This window comes from Ranitomeya variabilis, chromosome 2, assembly GCF_051348905.1.
Source record: "Ranitomeya variabilis isolate aRanVar5 chromosome 2, aRanVar5.hap1, whole genome shotgun sequence".
Taxonomy (NCBI): domain Eukaryota; kingdom Metazoa; phylum Chordata; class Amphibia; order Anura; family Dendrobatidae; genus Ranitomeya; species Ranitomeya variabilis.
In genome coordinates, this window is record NC_135233.1 from 822,732,413 (window position 1) to 822,755,472 (window position 23,060).

General features: G+C 42.3%; 1 protein-coding gene across 2 annotated transcripts in view; it reads right to left on the minus strand.

Moving 5' to 3' along the window:
• TINAG (tubulointerstitial nephritis antigen) overlaps positions 1-23,060 on the minus strand; it is a 284,737-nt gene that overhangs the window by 120,629 nt on the left and 141,048 nt on the right. For both annotated transcript variants that reach the window (XM_077290017.1, XM_077290016.1), the window contains exons 7-8: positions 13,116-13,299; positions 3,399-3,444 (exon numbers count right to left, since the gene is read on the minus strand). In XM_077290017.1, coding sequence (XP_077146132.1) covers positions 3,399-3,444; positions 13,116-13,299 — 230 coding nt within the window. The remainder of the gene's footprint in view (positions 1-3,398; positions 3,445-13,115; positions 13,300-23,060) is intronic.

Here is a 23,060-nt window from a genome sequence, read left to right on the forward strand (position 1 = left end):
CATGTAGTTTGCAAATTCCAGTCTGGCTTTTTATGATTTTTTTTCAACATTGGTGTCCTCCTTGATCATCTCCCATGAAGTGCACTTTGGCTCATACAACGACGGATGGTGCGATCTGACACTGATGTTCCTTGAGCTTGAAGTTCACCTTTAATCTGTTTACAATTTTTTCTGGGCTCTTTTGTTACCATTCCTATTATCCATCTCTTTGATTTGTCATCAATTTTCCTCCTCTGGCCACATCCAGGGAGGTTGGCTACAGTCCCATGAATCTTAAATTTCTGAATAATATGTGCAACTGTAGTCACAGGAACATCCAGCTGCTTGAAGATGGTCTTATAACTTTTACCGTTAACATGTTTGTCTATAATTTTCTTTCTAATCTCCTGAGACAACTCTTTCCTTCTATATATACCTATTCTATTTGTATTTACAGTATGTAATTCATCTCTTCTATCCTGTTGGCTCCTGCAATGATTTTACCCTATGCGGCTGCTGAATTACTGGCTTTTCTTCTATCTGACTATCTATCTATCTATCTATCTACTTTTAAAATACTTTAGTAGCAACGCAAATATTTTCCTGCACTTTTACCGAATTGAACCGACTTTTTCTGATTTTAACAAAAATCCTTGTGCTACCAATCACGAATCTGAATGTGCCATATTCATGCCGAATTTATATCTTTCGATCATTTTCCTAGCATATTTATTCATCTCTAGTTATTACCTCATAAGTTGACACTGGTTAGATTTAGAAAGGAGGCTTGGTCATTAGGGCACAAAGTGGCTCGGTTCTTAAGGATTTAAAGAAAATGTTTACGTGGATGGTGGCACACAGAGAGTCTACAGCCCCATAAGAACAATCTGTGAACATATTATTATGATTTATAAGAAACTGATGACAATTGGAAGTTGGAATTATTTTCCTTAAGGGATTAAAAACTCTACACACGTTTTCTACCATGGTCTCATCAGTTCTAACTTTATGATACTTGGTTCCCTATTGGTCAAGTGCACTTGCCTTTAGATCATTTAAATAGGGAGATTAGGAGTAAGTTATGTTGGTAAACTAGTAAATGCTGCAAAGTATGGCTTGTGCAGCCTAAAAATACTGATCACCAACAAATGTAAGGGCTCTGGGTCCATAACTTTTTTTTTCTGTCAATGGAGCTGTGTGAGTGCTTGTTTTTTTTTCTAATGAGCTTTAGTTTTCTTTGATACGATTTTGGGGTACATATGACATATAGTGTTGAGCGATACCGTCCGATACTTGAAAGTATCGGTATCGGAAAGTATCGGCCGATACCGGCAAAGTATCGGATCTAATCCGATACCGATACCCGATACCAATACAAGTCAATGGGACTCAAGTATCGGACGGTATCCCTGATGGTTCCCAGGGTCTGAAGGAGAGGAAACTCTCCTTCAGGCCCTGGGAACCATATTAATGTGTAAAATAAAGAATTAAAATAAAAAATATTGCTATACTCACCTCACCGAGGGAACCGGCAGCGTTGTTTGCTTAAAATGCGCGCTTTTCCTTCCTTCCGTGACGTCATGGCTTCTGATTGGTCGCGTGCCGCCCATGTGGCCGCGACGCGACCAATCACAGCAAGCCGTGACGTAATTTTCAGGTCCTTCTAGGCACTCAGTATTTTAAAATTACGTTCCGGCTTTGTGATTGGTCGCGTCGCGGTCACATGGGCGACGCGACCAATCACAAGCCGTGACGTCACGGGAGGCAGGAGACGCGCGCATTTTAAAATGCGCGCGTGTCCAGCCTCCCGTGACGTCACGGCTTGTGATTGGTCGCGTCGCCCATGTGACCGCGACGCGACCAATCACAAGCCAGAACGTAATTTTAAAATCCTGAAGGACCTGAAATTACGTCACGGCTTGCTGTGATTGGTTGCGTCGCGGCCACATGGGCGACGCGACCAATCATAAGCCGTGACGTCACGGGAGGCTGGACACGCGCGCATTTTAAAATGCGCGCGTCTCCTGCCTCCCGTGACGTCACGGCTTGTGATTGGTCGCGTCGCCCATGTGGCCGCGACGCAACCAATCACAGCAAGCCGTGACGTAATTTCAGGTCCTTCAGGATTTTAAAATTACGTTCTGGCTTGTGATTGGTCGCGTCGCGGTCACATGGGCGACGCGACCAATCACAAGCCGTGACGTCACGGGAGGCTGGACACGCGCGCATTTTAAAATGCGCGCGTCTCCTGCCTCCCGTGACGTCACGGCTTGTGATTGGTCGCGTCGCCCATGTGACCGCGACGCGACCAATCACAAAGCCGGAACGTAATTTTAAAATACTGAATGCCTAGAAGGACCTGAAAATTACGTCACGGCTTGCTGTGATTGGTCGCGTCGCGGCCACATGGGCGGCACGCGACCAATCAGAAGCCGTGACGTCACGGAAGGAAGGAAAAGCGCGCATTTTAAGCAAACAACGCTGCCGGTTCCCTCGGTGAGGTCCAGGCTGCGTCAGAGAGGTGAGTATAGCAATATTTTTTATTTTAATTCTTTCTTTTACACATTAATGTTGTTTCGATACCGATACCCGATACCACAAAAGTATCGGATCTCGGTATCGGAATTCCGATACCCGCAAGTATCGGCCGATACCCGATACTTGCGGTATCGGAATGCTCAACACTAATGACATATTGTTAACTTTTTTGCATTTTTAGTTTAACTATAGTGACTGAAACATTGCAAATCTGTTGATTTATTGTATTCATTTTTGGGGGGAGTTCTAACATTCCACATATGTTTAAATTAATTGCATATTTAGATGAGTTATGCTTATTAATACTATTATTATTTCATTATTTAAAACATGTAACAAGGAGTAATTTAACTGCAGATTTTAAAAAAATAATTTTTAAAACATAATTTTTTTTCATTTTATTATTTAGTCTCAATAGACTGGAACCAGTGACAATTTGATCACTTACACTATATACTGCAATCCCAGAGCATTTCACAATATTACAAAAATCACTGTCTCCTTTGAAGTTCAGTCTATAGTTGAGCTTCAGGGGAGTACTACCATGGCAGTGATGAGGTTCCCTGTGATTGCATAGCTATTTATAATGTTGCAGTCAGTCACTATTATATAGCAGGGATCGCTTCTAGTGTCAATCTCTACAGGCAGATGTTGACTATGTATTACAAGCCGGAATTTACTCTATATGGAATGGGCACAGCTCTGGAGCCCTCTCCAGACATTTATACCTTGACCATGTCATACTTTAATGAAGGGTGTACAAAGGTGTTAACAATGACTGCTTGAGAATATGACAGCTATACAGAGGTCATAGAGAGATAGAAATGAAATATTACCTATTATATAGAATATAATAAATAAACCATATTTGGTCACTTTACCTTGCACTGGACCATTTTCCATTATTTCCATCATGATCTCTCTTTCCTATATAAAAATAGAAATCTGTGAAGAAGTAATAATATAGCTGTCCTTATTATAGTAAACCTAAGTTTTATTTGAATTCAGTGCTATAATGTATTAAATATATACAATATATTAAAGTGATTCTCTACAAATGTAGCAATTTTCATTAGGAATATAAAAAATAAAAAATGAAAATTCATTATAAATAAATTCCTAAATACCTTTAACACCTTAATAGTACGCCGATGTCAGACTACCCCTCAGAGCTGAAGCCCGCACCTTTCCGGGCTCATGACAGCTGATCTGTAAAGCTGGCATTTGCCCATAACAGCAGTGGTTGGAATTGTGATTGACCCGCATCTGATAACTAGTTAAATGCTGCTTGAATCTCTGACAGTGACATTTAACTCGCGCATAGTAAATCCCGCCCATCGGAGATCCGTCACATGATCACGGGTCACCGATGGGTTGGCATGACAACCAAAGGTCTCCAACAGACCTCTTTGTTGTAATGACTAGATTGCTATGAGCTCCACCCTATGGATGGTGCTCATAGCAAGTGAGCTTCACCTGTGTGTAGCAGAGGAATCAGAGTACTGCAGCTTCTAGTCTCAGGCTAGGATCACACATACGCGAGATACGGCCGAGTCTGGCAGGTGAAAACCCAGCTTTGGCGCCGGCACTCCTGAGCAGAGCGTGCAGCTCCATGTATTGCTGTGCGGCTGCACGCTCTGCCCTGGAGTGCCGGCGCCAGAGCTGGGTTTTCACCTGCGATACTTGGCCATATCTCGCGTATGTGTGATCCCGGCCTAACATGGAGACTATTGGAGCATGCAAAAACTAAAAAAAAGTTTTTAAACATATTAATAATGTAAAAAAAATATAAAAGTTCAAATCACCCCCCTTTCACTCCATTCAAAATAGAGCAGTAAAAAAAACCAACATACACATATTTGGTATCGCTGCTTTCAGAATCACCAGATCTATCAATATAAAAAAAGAATTAACCCGATCGCTAAACGGCGTAATGGGAAAAAAATTCAAAACATCAGAATTTTTTTTTTGGTCGCCGCTACATTGCAATAAAATGCAATAACAGGTGATCAAAAGATTATATCTACACCAAAATGGTAACAATAGAAACATCAGATTGGCACACAAAAAATAAGCCCTTACCCAGCCCCAGATCACAAAAAATAGAGACGCTGCAGGTCTCAGAAAAAGGCTCCATTTATATTTTACCGAAGTTTGGATTTTTTTCCACCACTTAAAGGCTCCGGTGCCTCCTATCTTCATTCCATGACGTCCTCTTCTGCTCTACATGCCGTAGCTTCGGCGCAGGCGTACTTTGTCTGCCCTGTTGAGGGCAGAGCAAAGTACTGCAGTGCGCAGGCGCCGAGCCTCTCTGACCTTACCGGCGCCTGCACACTGCAGTACTTTGCTCTGCCCTCAACAGGGCAGACAAAGTACGCCTGCGCCGGAGCAGCGACATGAAGACCAGAAGAGGACGTCATGAAATGAAGATGGGAGGCGCTGTAACGCACCTGAGATGCCCATCTGAGCGGGACCGCCACTGGGTGAGTATAATCTAACATCTTTTTCTCCTCTTTCAGGTAACATTGGCGGCTTATCTACAGCATTACAGAATGCTGTAGATAAGCCCCTGATGCCGGTGAGCTTACCTCACCATCGGTTTTGGAGGTGACAGGTTCGCTTTAAATAAAAATGAATCAAGACATGTTTGGTGTGTATGAACTCATAATGACCCGGAAAATCATAATGGCAGGACAGTTTTAGCATTTAGTGAACATGGTAAAAAACAACTGTGGAATTGCACTTTTTTGCAATTTTACCGCACTTGGAATTTTTTTCATGTTTTCCAGTATATGATATGTTAAAATCAATGGAGTTGTTCAAAAGTACAAGTTGTCCCACAAAAAAACAAGCCCTCAAATGGCCATTTTGATGAAAAAACAAAAAAGTTATGGCTCTGGGAAGAAGGGGAGCAAAAAATGAAAATGCAAAAACGGAATTACCTCTGGTCATGAAGAGGTTAATTAGCAAATCATACTTATTTTGCCTAGGAAGGTAACCAACGTAGTAGAGGAAAATGTCTGTCATCTTATTACATTGCCAGAAATCTATCTATAATGTTAATAGGACAGGTGACTGTGAGCATATGCAGTAAGAAGCTCCATCCTCCTCTCTTTATGTGTAGAAATTTGTGCTAACAGTGGATATTCTGATCTAATACCAGAGATAGTAGACTTGCTGAGATAAGAAAAAGTTGATTATGCTGCTGTCCACTCAGATTTATCATGGTAGATAATCATAGTGAAATAAGAAGAGGCTGCTCACACTGCTGTCCACTCAGATGTAACATGGTAGATAATCAGGGTGAAGTAAGAAAAGGCTGCTCACACTGCTGTCCACTCAGATGTAACATGGTAGATAATCAGGGTGAAGTAAGAAGAGGCTGCTCACACTGCTGTCCACTCAGATGTAACATGGTAGATAATCAGGGTGAAGTAAGAAGAGGCTGCTCACACTGCAGTCCACTCAGATGTAACATGGTAGATAATCAGGGTGAAGTAAGAAGAGGCTGCTCACACTGCTGTCCACTCAGATGTAACATGGTAGATCATCACAGTTAAGTAAGAAGAGGCTTCTCACACTGCTGTCCACTCAGATGTAACATGGTAGATAATCAGGGTGAAGTAAGAAGAGGCTGCTTACACTGCAGTCCACATTTATGTAACATGGTGGAAAATCAGGGTGAAGTAAGAAGAGGCTGCTCACACTGCTGTCCACCCTGAGCTTCTGAATGATGAGCCGCTGTTGTGAGCTTGAGAGAACTAGACAGCTTGTACTGTAATTTAAGTTATCTCCAGGGAGTTTTGTGCTGCACATGCTCATAGTAGGCTCCTGTCATTTTAGCTTTCGGTCCATGTAAAAAGATGTTGGCCATATTAAAGGGAAACTGTAATGTGAAAAAAACACTTTTATCTTGCAGATATTGGGGTAGTCTGCAGGTTAATAACATTCTGAACCTGCCCAGAGCCTGCACTTAGACGCCAGCTACTTATTCCTCCTAGTAGCATTCGGGAATCAAATATACCGGGATAGATATGTTGAGATAAACCACGGCATTAGTGCTTAATGCAATCCGGTATGTTATACATTACCTTGATTAATATCTCACTTCTCTGGCATCCTCTCACTACCACATCTCTGTTCTAAGATGCCCTTCTCTCCTTTCTTCTACATGCATATAAGATTGAGAATATAAGATGCCTAAATGCTTTTCTCTGCACCTATGATGAAAATAATTTATAATGACTATGCATACATTTATGTCAATGTCTGTCTTCTTGTAAATATGTAAATATATTTTTGTCTCTATGCAGTACACTGAGGAAGGTCTAGTATAGACCCAAACTTTTGCAAAACCATTTTTGGATTGCATATTAAATTATCTTTAAATTTGCATCTACAGTTGCTTCTCACAAAATTAGAATATCATCAAAAAGTTAATTTATTTCAGTTCTTCAATTAAAAAAAAGTGAAACTCGTATTTATATAGAGTCATTACAAACAGAGTGATCTATTTCAAGTGCTTATTTGTGTTAATGTTGATGATTATGGCTTACAGACAATGAAAACCAAAAAGTCATTATCACAGTAAATTAGAATACTTTATAACACCAGCTGGAAAAATGGTTTTAAAATCCGAAATGTTGGCCTACTGAAATGTTTGTTCAGTAAATGCACTCAATGATAGTTTGTGCGTCTTTTGCATCAATTACTGCATCAATGTTGCATGGCAGGGAGGCGATCAGCCTGTGGCACTGCAGAGGTGTCATGGAAGCCCAAGTTGCTTTGATAGCAGCCTTCAGCTCATCTGCATTGTTGGATCTGATCTCGTGTCTCTCATCTTCCTCTTGACAATACCCAACAGATTTTCTATGAGGTCAAGCACAGTGATACTGTTGTTTTTAAACCAGGTATTGGTACTTTTGGCAGTGTGGACAGGTGCCAAGTCCTGCTGGGGAATGACATTTCCATCTCCAAAAAGCTTGTCAGCAGAAGGAAGCATGAAGTGCACTAAAATTTCCTGGTAGATGGCTGCACTGACTTTAGTCTTGATAAAACACAGTGGATCCACACCAGCAGTTAACATGGCTCCCCAAACCATCACTGATTGTGGAAACTTCACATTAGAACTCAAGCAGCTTGGACTGTGTGCCTCTCCACTCTTCCTCCAGACTCTAGGACCTTGATTTCCAAATGAAAAGCAACATTTACTTCCATCTGAAAACAACACCTTGGACCACTGAGCAACACTCCAGTTCTTTTTCTCCTTGGCCCAGGTAAGACGCTTCTGGCGTTGTTTATTGGTCATGAGTGACTGGACACAAGGAAGACAACACTTGTAGCCCATGTCCTGGATACGTCTGTGTGTGGTGGCTCTTGACGCAATGACTCCAGCAGTGGTCCACTCCTTGTGAATCTCCCCCACATTTTTCACTGGCCTTTTCTTCATTCTTTCAAGGCTGCTGTTATCCTGGTTGCTTGTGTACCTTTTTCTACCACACTTTTTTCTTCCACTCAACTTTCCATTAATATGCCTGGATACAGCACTCTGTGAACAGCCAGCTTCTTTAGCAATGACCTTTTGTGGCTTACCCTCCTTGTGAAGTGTGTGACTGCCTTCAGGACATCTGCCAGGTCAGCAGCCTTCCCCATAATTGAGGAGCCTACTGAAACTGGTCAAGGGACCTTTTAAAACACTTAGGAAGCCTTTGCAAGTGTTTTTTGTTAATTATTCTAATTTACTGAGATAATGACTTTTGGGTTTTCATTGGCTGTAAGCCATAATCATCAACATTAACAGAAATAAACACTTGAAATAGATCACTCTTTTTTAATGACTCTATATAACATATGAGTTTCACTTTTTGTATTGAAGAACTGAAATAAATTAACTGTTTGATGATATTCTAATTTTGTGAGAAACACCTGCATATTGAGTGCCAAGTTTTTGCACCGCAATCACTGGGGTGGCACAAGCTTGGTTTAGTCACCACTCTTTCTATAGAGGGTGGAGGCTGTAACCGCTCCCCTGTCACTGACTGACAGCAGGCCCTAATGTTGAGGCAGCTATCAGTCAGTGCCAGGGGCGTTGTTACAGCTGCTGTTTTCTATACATATAGCAGTGACTGAAATCGCACCTGTGCCGCCTTTGTGATTGAATGTGGAATGCTACTGGGAGGAATAAAATTAATTTCCTCCCTGCCACAGGGGCTTAAGTTCAGGTGTCAGGCAGGTTCATGACACTATTAACCTTCAGAATAACCCCATATCTGCAAGTCAATAGCATTATTTCACATGACAAATTCCCTTTAATGTACTACCTCTTAAAGCAAAAATGGGGCATTTTGGTACTTAAAGGTATTTAGCAATTTATTTATAATGTTTTTTTTCTTTACTTTATTCTATTCATAGTGTCCCTTTAAAACAATCTGTCAGGCTTCGATCCTTATAAAGTCATTAACCATGATTAGGATCAGTACTGAACAGTAGACAGTAATTTCATTGTTATTAAATGCTCAAACATTTTCATTATCATAATGTAGAGGTCAATATTATGTATTGCATAGTGGTTTAGTAGTACTATTGACATGTTAAATCACATTAGTAATGTATCATTGATAAATTGTTCATTGTTATTTTGCACTCGGTATTGCTAAATATAACCTTTAGAAGGAGGAAAATAATATGTAAACATACCTGGTTTTCTGGTCAGCATGGTTTCTTTACTCAGTTTTTATAGCAATCAAAAGTATGCACATTAAAAGAAATCTGTCAATAGGATTTTCCTATCTAATCCAATTTAATCTGAGTGCAGCATAATATAGGGCAAGTGAGCCTGATTACAGGGATGTGTCAATTATTGGACTGTTTGTCGTAGTTTCAATGCAATCAAAAAAAATTTAGCAGGAGATTAACAGGGAAAGATTGGTCTGTGAGATCAACATATAAAGTAAGTTAGTAATATAACTGTATAATGAATACAGCATCCTCAAAAAAAAAGACCAGACCCTATGTTTCTAGAATAGGACAGTTGGTGAATAACCAGGAGATAAAAAATAAGAACAAATCCGACCATACAAGTCCCAATACATCAAAAAATGGTTTAATAAAAGTATATTTTATAAGGATCAGGTGATAACAAATAGAATAACAAACCAATGTCATAAAAACTAGAAATATAATAATATTATTTCTTAATGTTAATAAAAATATATTAATAAAAATAAGGGATGTAGACCAAGAAAGTTATTGACTAATGTCAAGAGGGGAAGTGGTAAAGTCAAGATCAAGTAAGAAGATACACAAGTTCACGCCAACACTTATTAAGACAATATTTATAGGTAAAGAGCTAGTACAGAAAAAATGCATAGTCCTATTAGATAGTCCATAGTCTTTAGTACATGTAAAATCCATATGCATATAAATTGCCAATATAGAGAACAAAATTGTAATCATGAACATTAAGGGTATGTGCACACACTGCAGATTTTGCTGCGGATCCACAGCGGATTGGCTGCTGCGGATACACAGCAGTTTTCCATGAGTTTACAGTACCATGTAAACCTATGGAAAACAAAATCCGCATTGCACATGCTGCGGAAAAAAATGTGCGGAAACGCTGTGTTTATTCCGCAACATGTCAATTCTTTGTGCGGATTCCGCAGCGGTTTACACCTGCTCCATAATAGGAATCCGCAGGTGGAATCCGAAAAAAAATGCGGTAAATCTGCGGTGATTCTGCAGTAAATCCGCAGTGCGGAATTCTTGCGGATTTACCAAAATCAGTGCAGAACAATCACACCTTTCTGTAACGTGTGCACATACCCTAATAACATACTCGAGAAAACACCTTTCCTGCAGAATGTCTGTAATATATGGGCCAATATTGCCATCGTAGGAGATAAATAACTAAAAAAATAATAAGATTGGTAAATTCACGTGCTCCTTCTTCCGATTGGGGCCCACCCCGACTCACGTTTTTGCTATTGCCTTCATCAGGGTGTGGAGTCATCAAGGAAGGATGATGGTATATGAAGCGATATGAGCCAATCAACAGTTGACAGTGTGTCGGTGCTGTCCAATGATTATGGAGCAGGCATGGTGTGATGCATGATGGGCACAGGCATCCAGGAACAACCATGACAACCGCGCATGGGAAACCTCTGCAAAGAAGGTCCCGGATACCAAAGAGCACTTGCATGCCGCCTTATCCATGGGTCAGCTATAAGTATGTATGAGGGGTAGACATTAGTTTGTTATTCTATTTGTTATCACCTGATCCTAATAAAATATAATTTTGTTTCACAGTTTGTTGATGTATCACAACTTTTAAGGTGGGATTTGTTCTTATTTATTTTCAACAAATAAAACAGGTATTCCATCATAACTGCGCAAAGCAGCCCAATAAGTGTTAGGTGTCGAGTTCCTGCCTATGCACAGGGGGAATCTCGAACCACCTCCGCTGCGGTCTTCCATTCTTCTCCAGCCGCAGTGGAGCCTGCTCAGCAGAGACGTCGGTCCCAGCGTCTGGTTCAAGCTGATACTGGGCAACTGGTTACTACTGTTCTTTCAGGCTCTGCCTTTGTAGCCAGTACTGGTCAGCAGTGAGCAGATGTCTTTGGGACTAAGTCCTGCTTTTCCCTTTCTGAGCATGCCCAGGGTAAGACCTCTCATTGGAGGTCAGGGGTCACATGCTCAGATACTGCAGCAGCTCCCATTGGTCCTCTAGGAAGGTCCTGAGTTTGCTCAGGTACTGTAGCAGCTCCCATTGGTCCTCTAGGAAGGTCCTGAAGTTGCTGCAGCTATAAAAGGTTTGCATGGCGTTAGTATCAAACCAATGTCTGTGAGCTTAGCGCCAGTGTGGTCATGTCTGGATGCGGTTAGGGTTTGGATCAAATAAGCCCCTTGAATACCGGCACCTCCGGTGAGGAGTTTGTATGAGTGTATTCAGGGCCTTGGCTGAAATAAGCAGCTAGAATACTGGCACCTCCGGTGAGAAGTTGTTTGTCTGTTTTCTCTGACTGCATGATCACAGTTTGTGCTGGTTGGTAGGTGTGTACCTCTGTGAGGTTAACATGGCACAGCATCTTGTTCCTAGCAACTCTGTGGAGTGAACAGATTTCGCTTATACTACCATATAGCACTGCCATTTGCCAGCAGTAGGTTCCTCTCCTGCACGGTGGACCCCGGGTTGCAAACGCACCTAATAATACATATACACTCACTGGCCACTTTATTAGGTACACCATGCTAGTAACGGGTTGGACCCCTTTTGCCTTCAGAACTGCCTCAATTCTTCGTGGCATAGATTCAACAAGGTGCTGGAAGCATTCCTCAGAGATTTTGGTCCATACTGACATGATGGCATCACACAGTTGCCGCAGATTTGTCGGCTGCACATCCCTGATGCGAATCTCCCGTTCCACCACATCCCAAAGATTTCATGTTGTTTACGCCAAATTCTGACCCTACCATCCGAATGTCGCAGCAGAAATCGAGACTCATCAGACCAAGCAACGTTTTTCCAATCTTCTACTGTCCAATTTCGATGAGCTTGTGCAAATTGTAGCCTCAGTTTCCTGTTCTTAGCTGAAAGGAGTGGTACCCGGTGTGGTCTTCTGCTGCTGTAGCCCATCTGCCTCAAAGTTCGACGCACTGTGCGTTCAGAGATGCTCTTAGGCCTACCTTGGTTGTAACGGGTGGCGATTTGAGTCACTGTTGCCTTTCTATCAGCTCGAACCAGTCTGCCCATTCTCCTCTGACCTCTGGCATCAACAAGGCATTTCCGCCCACAGAACTGCCGCTCACTGGATTTTTTTTCTTTTTCGGACCATTCTCTGTAAACCCTAGAGATGGTTGTGCGTGAAAATCCCAGTAGATCAGCAGTTTCTGAAATACTCAGACCAGCCCTTCTGGCACCAACAACCATGCCACGTTCAAAGGCACTCAAATCACCTTTCTTCCCCATACTGATGCTCGGTTTGAACTGCAGGAGATTGTCTTGACCATGTCTACATGCCTAAATGCACTGAGTTGCCGCCATGTGATTGGCTGATTAGAAATTAAGTGTTAACAAGAAGTTGGACAGGTGTACCTAATAAAGTGGCCAGTGAGTGTATATATACTCGGTATACTCGGTGCATTCACCCAACCCTAACAATAAGTGATTCATCATTGGAATCAGGCTTTCTTTCACCACATTATGCTGCTCTCAAATTACATAGCAAAAAACTTGCTGACATACTCCTTTTAAAAAGGAACTTTCATCAATGCTGATTTGTCTGGTGTAGTAAACACAAGACAAATGTAGAAAAATAATTGTCCCACTCACCATTTCATAACAAATTATGAAGTGTATCTGATGCTATCCGCTGATCATTAAGTAATTGGGTAGGTTACATGTGACAAATGCCTTAGAACCATATTTTTTGTACTACAGTATAAGCACTAGAGCATGCACTATACAACTGAGCAAATAACATTTATTGGGGACCTAAATCTGTTTAAAATGAAGTTCTCAGGATGCAAATTAACAGACCATGACAAACTAGTAATTGAAACGCTGCATCCTCTTAACTTGTCTAATATAAATTACTTACATTTGAAGGTACTCTATAAGGGGGGCTGCACTGGTACAAATAGTTGGAATCTTCTAACTGATTTGGACATTGCTCTGTTGCATGAGTTTTCCCATGTTCATCAGTAAAGCTTGAGATGTTGCATTTATTGTGTGCATTAGTATTATCATCCATTTCATAGGGATAACATTCATGTGAAACCAATCTGCAGGAGAAGTACAATGGATATTAAGTGCATTAATATTTATAGAAAAAGAACATTAAAAGTAGACAAAACTAACTGTCATAAAGTATCAACTTGCAGTTTTCTCATCCAGAATATAATATGAGCTCATGTATCTGTAAAAGTAACTCTCATTTCAGCATTAAGAATGTAACAGCACTAGTATTCTTGAATATAAAGCACAACAAAGATGCATATTACAATCATTATAGTCATGATTAAATCTGATGTAAAATTAATAATGTAAGCTATACATTATACTATAAATACTAATGTAAGCTAGACATTATACTATAAAGTAATATGAATGTAAAGTATACATGTTCCACTGATCAAAGGTAAAGATGCTTATCTTTGCATAAGGTCTTTTGGAAAGTTTTAAGCATTCACAGAAAGATCACTATTGTTGCATTACTATGAAAAACTGAGAGTATTGAATCTGAAGTCTTTTAAATGAAACAATTTTCCCTTTCAAAATGATTTAATATTGAAGAAAAAACACACACAACTAATAATGACACATCTGAAGACCCACATGATAAAATGCAAAGATTATTTATAGAGATGACTGGACACCTAGATGTTCGAGTCTGGCCGGTTGGGCTGAACAGTTACAAAAAGTTTAGGTTTGGGTACCAGAGCAGTACCCGAACCCCATTCACTTGAATGAGGTGCCCGAACATCCAGTATTTGCCACACTGTCATGTGCATGACAGCACGGCAAACACCACTTTTGATCAACAGTAAAATCATCACCATCGGTCAGACAGCCACAGTTCCCACTCTTTCAAAAGACAGCGTGAGCATGCAGCTGTGATGGGAGGTATAAAGTTTACTTCTGGTCCTGGTGTCAGCTGATGAGACTACTGCTCCCGTCAGCCGATGCCTGCTGCTGCTAATAACAGTGAGAGCAGGAGGCTCTGCAAATAAACAATTAAAAAATCAATTTTCTGCTTCCCTGTATTTTTGATAACCAGCCAGGCAAAATTCAAAGCTGGGGGCTGCAACCCTCAGCTGTTAGCCTCAGTAAGGCTGGTTATCAAAATTAGAAGGGTCACCACTCCAATGTTTTTAATTATATAAATAAATAATTTTTAAAAAACAGCCATTTTTGACAACCAACCTTGCTAAAGCAGGCAGCTGGGGGCTGGTATTCACAGACTGGTAAGGGGCCATGGATATTGGCCCCCACCAGCCAAAAAATAGGAGCTGCTCGGAAAATGTGTATCTTTAAATGTGCCAATTCTGGCACTTTACCAGGCTTTTCCTCTTGCCCTGTAGTGGTGGCAAGTGGGGTTCATATTTGAGGGATTGAAGTCACCTTTATATTGTCAGGTGACATCAAGCCCACGACTTAGTAATGGAGACGCGTCTATAAGACACCTATCCATTAAAAATCCTATAGTTGTATTGTAAATAAAGAAACAGCAAGTGTAAAGTCCTTTATTAGAAAGAAAACAAAACACACTTTTTCATTTATTTAAAAATAACAAACACAGTTATACTCACCTAATGCCCATTCCACCAAAGCCGTCATCTCCTGTAATAAAACAAAAATAAAAAATAACCATATCCCTCACCTGTCCATCCTTCTGTCCCATGCCGTAATCAATGTCTGGGGGTAAACAGTTTTCGACCTGGATGATGCCAAGATATGATGGTCCAGGCTGAGAATCACTGGGGAATGTGTCATGATTCTCAATGGCGAGAGAACATAGCCCAGCATATATGAAACTAGCTCTTGGAAGATGGAAACTATACTGACCATGAACTAAACCTGCCGCACAACTAGAAGTGGCCGGGTAGCATGCCTACGTTTTTTATCCCTAGATGCCCAGCGCCAGCCGGAGAACTACCTAATCCTAGCAGAGGAAAAGACAGTCCTGGCTCACCTCTAGAGAAATTTTCCCAAAAGGCAGACAGAGGCCCCCACATATATTGGCGGTGATTTCAGATGAAATGACAAACGTAGTATGAAAATAGGTTTAGCAAAATCGAGGTCCGCTTACTAGATAGCATGAAGACAGAAAGGGCACTTTCATGGTCAGCAGAAAACCCTATCAAAACACCATCCAGAAATTACTTTAAGACTCTAGCATTAACTCATAACACCAGAGTGGCAATTTCCGCTCACAAGAGCTTTCCAGACACAGTAACGAAACAGCAGCTGTGAACAGGAACAAAATGCAAAAACACACAAGGACAAAAGTCCAACTTAGCTAGGAGTTGTCTAGTAGCAGGAACATGCACAGAAGGCTTCTGATTACATTGTTGACCGGCATGAAACTGACAGAGGAGCAAGGTTATATAGCGACTCCCACATCCTGATAGGAGCAGGTGAACAGAGGGGATGATGCACACAAGTACAATTCCACAAGTGGCCACCGGGGGAGCCCAGAATCCAATTTCACAACAGTACCCCCCCCTCAAGGAGGGGGCACCGAACCCTCACCAGAACCACCAGGGCGATCAGGATGAGCCCTATGAAAGGCACGGACAAGATCGGAGGCATGAACATCAGAGGCAGTGACCCAAGAATTATCCTCCTGACCGTATCCCTTCCATTTGACCAGATACTGGAGTTTCCGTCTGGAAACACGAGAGTCTAAGATCTTTTCCACAACGTACTCCAACTCACCCTCAACCAACACCGGAGCAGGAGGCTCAACGGAAGGCACAACCGGTACCTCATACCTGCGCAACAATGACCGATGAAAAACATTATGAATCGAAAAGGATGCAGGGAGGTCCAAACGGAAGGACACAGGGTTAAGAATCTCCAATATCTTGTACGGGCCGATGAACCGAGGCTTAAACTTAGGAGAAGAAACCCTCATAGGGACAAAACGAGAAGACAACCACACCAAGTCCCCAACACAAAGCCGAGGACCAACACGACGACGGCGGTTGGCAAAAAGCTGAGTCTTCTCCTGGGACAACTTCAAATTGTCCACCACCTGCCCCCAAATCTGATGCAACCTCTCCACCACAGCATCCACTCCAGGACAATCCGAAGATTCCACTTGACCGGAGGAAAATCGAGGATGAAACCCCGAATTACAGAAAAACGGGGACACCAAGGTGGCAGAGCTGGCCCGATTATTGAGGGCGAACTCCGCCAAAGGCAAAAAAGCAACCCAATCATCCTGATCCGCAGACACAAAACACCTCAAATATGTCTCCAAGGTCTGATTAGTCCGCTCGGTCTGGCCATTAGTCTGAGGATGGAAAGCAGACGAAAAAGACAAATCTATGCCCATCCTAGCACAGAATGCCCGCCAAAATCTAGACACGAATTGGGTCCCTCTGTCAGAAACGATATTCTCCGGAATACCATGCAAACGAACAACATTTTGAAAAAACAGAGGAACCAACTCGGAAGAAGAAGGCAACTTAGGCAAGGGAACCAGATGGACCATCTTAGAGAAACGGTCACACACCACCCAGATGACAGACATCTTCTGAGAAACAGGCAGATCCGAAATAAAATCCATCGAGATGTGCGTCCAAGGCCACTTCGGGATAGGCAAGGGTAACAACAATCCACTAGCCCGAGAACAACAAGGCTTGGCCCGAGCACAAACGTCACAAGACTGCACAAAGCCTCGCACATCTCGTGACAGGGAAGGCCACCAGAAGGACCTTGCCACCAAATCCCTGGTACCAAAGATTCCAGGATGACCTGCCAACGCAGAAGAATGAACCTCAGAGATGACTCTACTGGTCCAATCATCAGGAACAAACAGTCTACCAGGTGAACAACGATCAGGTCTATCCGCCTGAAACTCCTGCAAGGCCCGCCGCAGGTCTGGAGAAACGGCAGACAATATCACTCCATCTTTAAGGATACCTGTGGGCTCAGAATTACCAGGGGAGTCAGGCTCAAAACTCCTAGAAAGGGCATCCGCCTTAACATTCTTAGAACCCGGTAGGTAAGACACCACAAAATTAAACCGAGAGAAAAACAACGACCAGCGCGCCTGTCTAGGATTCAGGCGCCTGGCAGACTCAAGGTAAATTAAATTTTTGTGGTCAGTCAATACCACCACCTGATGTCTGGCCCCCTCAAGCCAGTGATGCCACTCCTCAAAAGCCCACTTCAAGGCCAAAAGCTCCCGATTCCCAATATCATAATTCCGCTCGGCGGGCGAAAATTTACGGGAAAAAAAAGCACAAGGTCTCATCACGGAGCAGTCGGAACTTCTCTGCGACAACACCGCCCCAGCTCCGATTTCAGAAGCGTCGACCTCAACCTGAAAAGGAAGAGCAACATCAGGCTGACGCAACACTGGGGCGGAAGAAAAGCGGCGCTTGAGCTCCCGAAAGGCCTCCACAGCATCAGGGGACCAATCAGCAACATCAGCACCCTTCTTAGTCAAATCAGTCAATGGTTTTACAACATCAGAAAAACCAGCAATAAATCGACGATAAAAGTTAGCAAAGCCCAAAAATTTCTGAAGACTCTTAAGAGAAGAGGGTTGCGTCCAATCACCAATAGCCTGAACCTTGACAGGATCCATCTCGATGGAAGAGGGGGAAAAAATGTATCCCAAGAAGGAAATCTTTTGAACCCCAAAAACACACTTAGAACCCTTCACACACAAGGAATTAGACCGCAAAACCTGAAAAACCCTCCTGACCTGCTGGACATGAGAGTCCCAGTCATCCGAAAAAATCAGAATATCATCCAGATACACAATCATAAATTTATCCAAATAATCGCGGAAAATGTCATGCATAAAGGACTGGAAGACTGAAGGGGCATTTGAAAGACCAAAAGGCATCACCAAATACTCAAAATGGCCCTCGGGCGTATTAAATGCGGTTTTCCACTCATCCCCCTGCTTGATTCGCACCAAATTATATGCCCCACGGAGATCAATCTTAGAGAACCACTTGGCCCCCTTTATACGAGCAAACAAATCAGTAAGCAGTGGTAACGGATATTGATATTTAACCGTGATTTTATTCAAAAGTCGATAATCAATACACGGCCTCAAAGAGCCGTCTTTCTTAGACACAAAGAAAAAACCGGCTCCTAAGGGAGATGACGAAGGACGAATATGTCCCTTTTCCAAGGACTCCTTTATATATTCTCGCATAGCCGCGTGTTCAGGCACAGACAGATTAAATAAACGACCCTTAGGGTATTTACTACCCGGGATCAAGTCTATGGCACAATCGCACTCCCGGTGCGGAGGTAGTGAACCAACCTTGGGTTCTTCAAAAACATCACGAAAGTCAGACAAAAATTCAGGAATGTCAGAGGGAATAGATGATGAAATGGAAACCAAAGGTACGTCCCCATGAGTTCCTTTACATCCCCAGCTTAACACAGACATAGCTCTCCAGTCGAGGACTGGGTTATGAGATTGCAGCCATGGCAATCCCAGCACCAAAACATCATGTAGATTATACAGCACCAGAAAGCGAATAACCTCCTGGTGATCTGGATTAACACGCATAGTCACTTGTGTCCAGTATTGTGGTTTATTACTAGCCAATGGGGTGGAGTCAATCCCTTTCAGAGGTATCGGAGCCTCCAATGGCTCCAAATCATACCCACAGCGTTTGGCAAAGGACCAATCCATAAGACTCAAAGCAGCGCCAGAGTCGACATAGGCGTCTGCGGTAATAGATGACAAAGAACAAATCAGGGTCACAGATAGAATAAACTTAGACTGTAAAGTGCTAATTGAAACAGACTTGTCAGGCTTCTTAGTACGCTTAAAGCATGCTGATATAACATGAGTTGAATCACCACAATAGAAGCACAACCCATTTTTTCGTCTAAAATTCTGCCGCTCGCTTCTGGACAGAATTCTATCACATTGCATATTTTCTGGCGTTTTCTCAGTAGACACCGCCAAATGGTGCACAGGTTTGCGCTCCCGCAGACGCCTATCGATCTGAATAGCCATCGTCATGGACTCATTCAGACTCGCAGGCACAGGGAACCCCACCATAACATCCTTAATGGCATCAGAGAGACCTTCTCTGAAAATCGCCGCCAGGGCGCACTCATTCCACTGAGTAAGCACAGACCATTTGCGGAATTTTTGGCAGTATATTTCAGCTTCATCTTGCCCCTGAGACAAGGACATCAAGGCCTTTTCCGCCTGAAGCTCTAAATGAGGTTCCTCATAAAGCAACCCCAAGGCCAGAAAAAACGCATCCACATTGAGCAACGCAGGATCCCCTGGTGCCAATGCAAAAGCCCAGTCTTGAGGGTCGCCCCGGAGCAAGGAAATTACAATCCTGACCTGCTGTGCAGGGTCTCCGGCAGAGCGAGACTTCAGGGACAAAAACAATTTGCAATTATTTTTAAAATTTTGAAAGTGAGATCTATTCCCCGAGAAGAATTCAGGCAAAGGAATTCTAGGCTCAGACATAGGTGCATGAACAACAAAATCTTGCAAATTTTGTACCTTTGTGGCGAGATTATTCAAACCTGTAGCTACACTCTGAAGATCCATTTGAAACAGGTGAACACAGAGCCATTCAAGGATTAGAAGGAGAGAAAGAGAGGAAGGCTGCAGCATAGGCAAACTAGCAAGTGATTCAATTAAGAGCACACTCAGAACTAGAGGAAAAAAAAAATAAATAAAAATTGTAGCAGACTTCTTTTTTCTCTCCTTTCTCAGCCAGTAATTTAACCCTTTTTTGGGCCGGTCAAACTGTCCTGATTCTCAATGGCGAGAGAACATAGCCCAGCATATATGAAACTAGCTCTTGGAAGATGGAAACTATACTGACCATGAACTAAACCTGCCGCACAACTAGAAGTGGCCGGGTAGCATGCCTACGTTTTTTATCCCTAGATGCCCAGCGCCAGCCGGAGAACTACCTAATCCTAGCAGAGGAAAAGACAGTCCTGGCTCACCTCTAGAGAAATTTTCCCAAAAGGCAGACAGAGGCCCCCACATATATTGGCGGTGATTTCAGATGAAATGACAAACGTAGTATGAAAATAGGTTTAGCAAAATCGAGGTCCGCTTACTAGATAGCATGAAGACAGAAAGGGCACTTTCATGGTCAGCAGAAAACCCTATCAAAACACCATCCAGAAATTACTTTAAGACTCTAGCATTAACTCATAACACCAGAGTGGCAATTTCCGCTCACAAGAGCTTTCCAGACACAGTAACGAAACAGCAGCTGTGAACAGGAACAAAATGCAAAAACACACAAGGACAAAAGTCCAACTTAGCTAGGAGTTGTCTAGTAGCAGGAACATGCACAGAAGGCTTCTGATTACATTGTTGACCGGCATGAAACTGACAGAGGAGCAAGGTTATATAGCGACTCCCACATTCTGATAGGAGCAGGTGAACAGAGGGGATGATGCACACAAGTACAATTCCACAAGTGGCCACCGGGGGAGCCCAGAATCCAATTTCACAACAGGAATGAGCTGCTGTGAGCGCAGCATCAGTGACTAGTGGTGACATCAGTGAGTTTACTGCAGGTCACTAAGGCTGCATTCCCAGCCAGGGAAATGAAATGCAGTGACCCCAGTGAGATCACCATTAGGACGGTGAGAAAAAGTCTCACAGTGCAGTGGCGAGCTCACCGCAGTTCACTGGGAGAATTTCACTGCGGTGAACTTGCCCACACACTGTGAGACTTTTTTTGCTGATAGAAGATTAGACCTTAAGAGAACCTAAGGCTATCATCTCATGATGAGCTTTTGGTGAGTTTGTGATATTGCAGAATTTCTGTACAATTTCTGCACCTATTATGTCAATTTGGCTACTTGCGGTTTCTTACACACAGTTGTCTCGTTTTTGATGCTGCATTTTTTGTCTTTTGTTGAGGCATCATTTTTAAAACAAAGATGCTTTGTTTATGCTACTTCCTGGTAAGTTGGTTTTGATAAACTTTTCTTGATAAACCGTATTTTTCGGACTATAAGATGCACTTTTATTCTCCCAAATTTGAGGGGAAAATGGGGGTGCGTCTTATAATGCGGATATACTTTACCGATATCGTTGCTGCAGGCCGCAGCCTGGGATGAGGGGGTGTCCGATGCTGCTGTGGGGGGTGTCTGGTGCGGCTGCGGGTGTCTCCATTGACATAGTAACATAGTTAGCAGGCCAAAAAAGTCATTTGTCCATCCAGTTCAGCCTATATTCCATTAGAATAAATCCCCAGATCTATGTCCTTCTAAAGAACCTAATAACTGTAAGATACAATATTGTTATGCTCAAGGATGACATCCAGGCCTCTCTTGAACCCCTTGACTGAGTTCGCCATCACCACCTCCTCAGGCAAGGAATTCCAGATTCTCACTGCCCTAACAGTAAAGAATCCTATTCTATGTTGGTGGAAAAACATAGAGAATGCCCTCTTGTAACCGTCACCTTCCTTGCTATAAACAGATCCTTAGAGAGATATTTGTATTGTCCCTTTATATACTTATACATGGCTATTAGATCGCCTCTCATTCGTCTTTTTTCTAGACTAAATAATCCTAATTTTGCTAATCTCTCTGGGTATTGTAGTTCCCCCATCCCCTTTATTAATTATGTTGCCCTCCTTTGTACTCGCTGTAGTTCTATTATATCCTTCCTGAGCATCGGTGCCCAAAACTATACATAGTACTCCATGTGCGGTCTAACCAGGGATTTGTACAGAGGCAGTATAATTCTCTCATCATATGTATCTAGACCTCTTTTAATGCACCCCATGATCCTGTTTACCTTGGCAGCCACTGTTGGCACTGGCTTCTCCAGGTAAGTTTATCATTAACTAGGATCCCCAAGTCCTTCTCCATGTCAGATTTACCCAGTGGTTTCCCCTTCAGTGTGTAATGATGATATTGATTCCTTCTTCCCATGTATATAACCTTACATTTATCATTATTAAACCGCATCTATGACCTCCCGGCCCAAGTTTCCAACTTATCCAGATCCATCTGTAGCAGAATACTATCTTCTCTTGTATTGACTGATCTACATAGTTTTGCATCATCTGCAAATATCGATATTTTACTGTGTAAACCTTCTGCCAGATCGTTAATAAATATGTTGAAGAGACTAGGTCCCAACATAGACCCCTGCGGTACCCCACTGGTCACAGCAACCCAGTTAGAGAATATACCATTTATAACCACCCTCTGCTTTCTATCACTAAGCCAGTTACTTAACCATTTACACATATTTTCCCCCAGACCCAGCATTCTCATTTTGTGTACCAACCTCCTGTGGCACGGTATCAAACGCTTTTGAAAAATCAAGATATACCACGTCCAATGACTCACCTTGGTCCAGTCTATAGCTTACCTCTTCATAAAAACTGATTAGATTGGTTTTACAGGAGCGATTCCTCATAAACCCATGCTGATATGGAGTTACTGTAAATAGTTATTCTCCTTGAGATAATCCAGAATATCATCCCTCAGATACCCTTTAAATATTTTATCAACAATAGAGGTTAGACTTACTGGCCTATAATTTTCAGTTCACTTTTAGAGCCCTTTTTGAATATTGGTACCACATTTGCTATGCGCCAGTCCTGTGGAACAGACCCCGTCCCTATAGAGTCCCTAAATATAAGAAATAATGGCTTGTCTATTACATTACTTAGTTATCTTAGTATTCGTGGGTGTATGCCATCCAGACACGGAGATTTATCTATTTTTATCTTATTTAGCCAGTTTCACACCTCTTCTTGGGTTAGGTTGGTGACCCTTAATATAGAGTTTTCTTTGTCTCCTAGCATTCCACTTAGCATTTCATTTT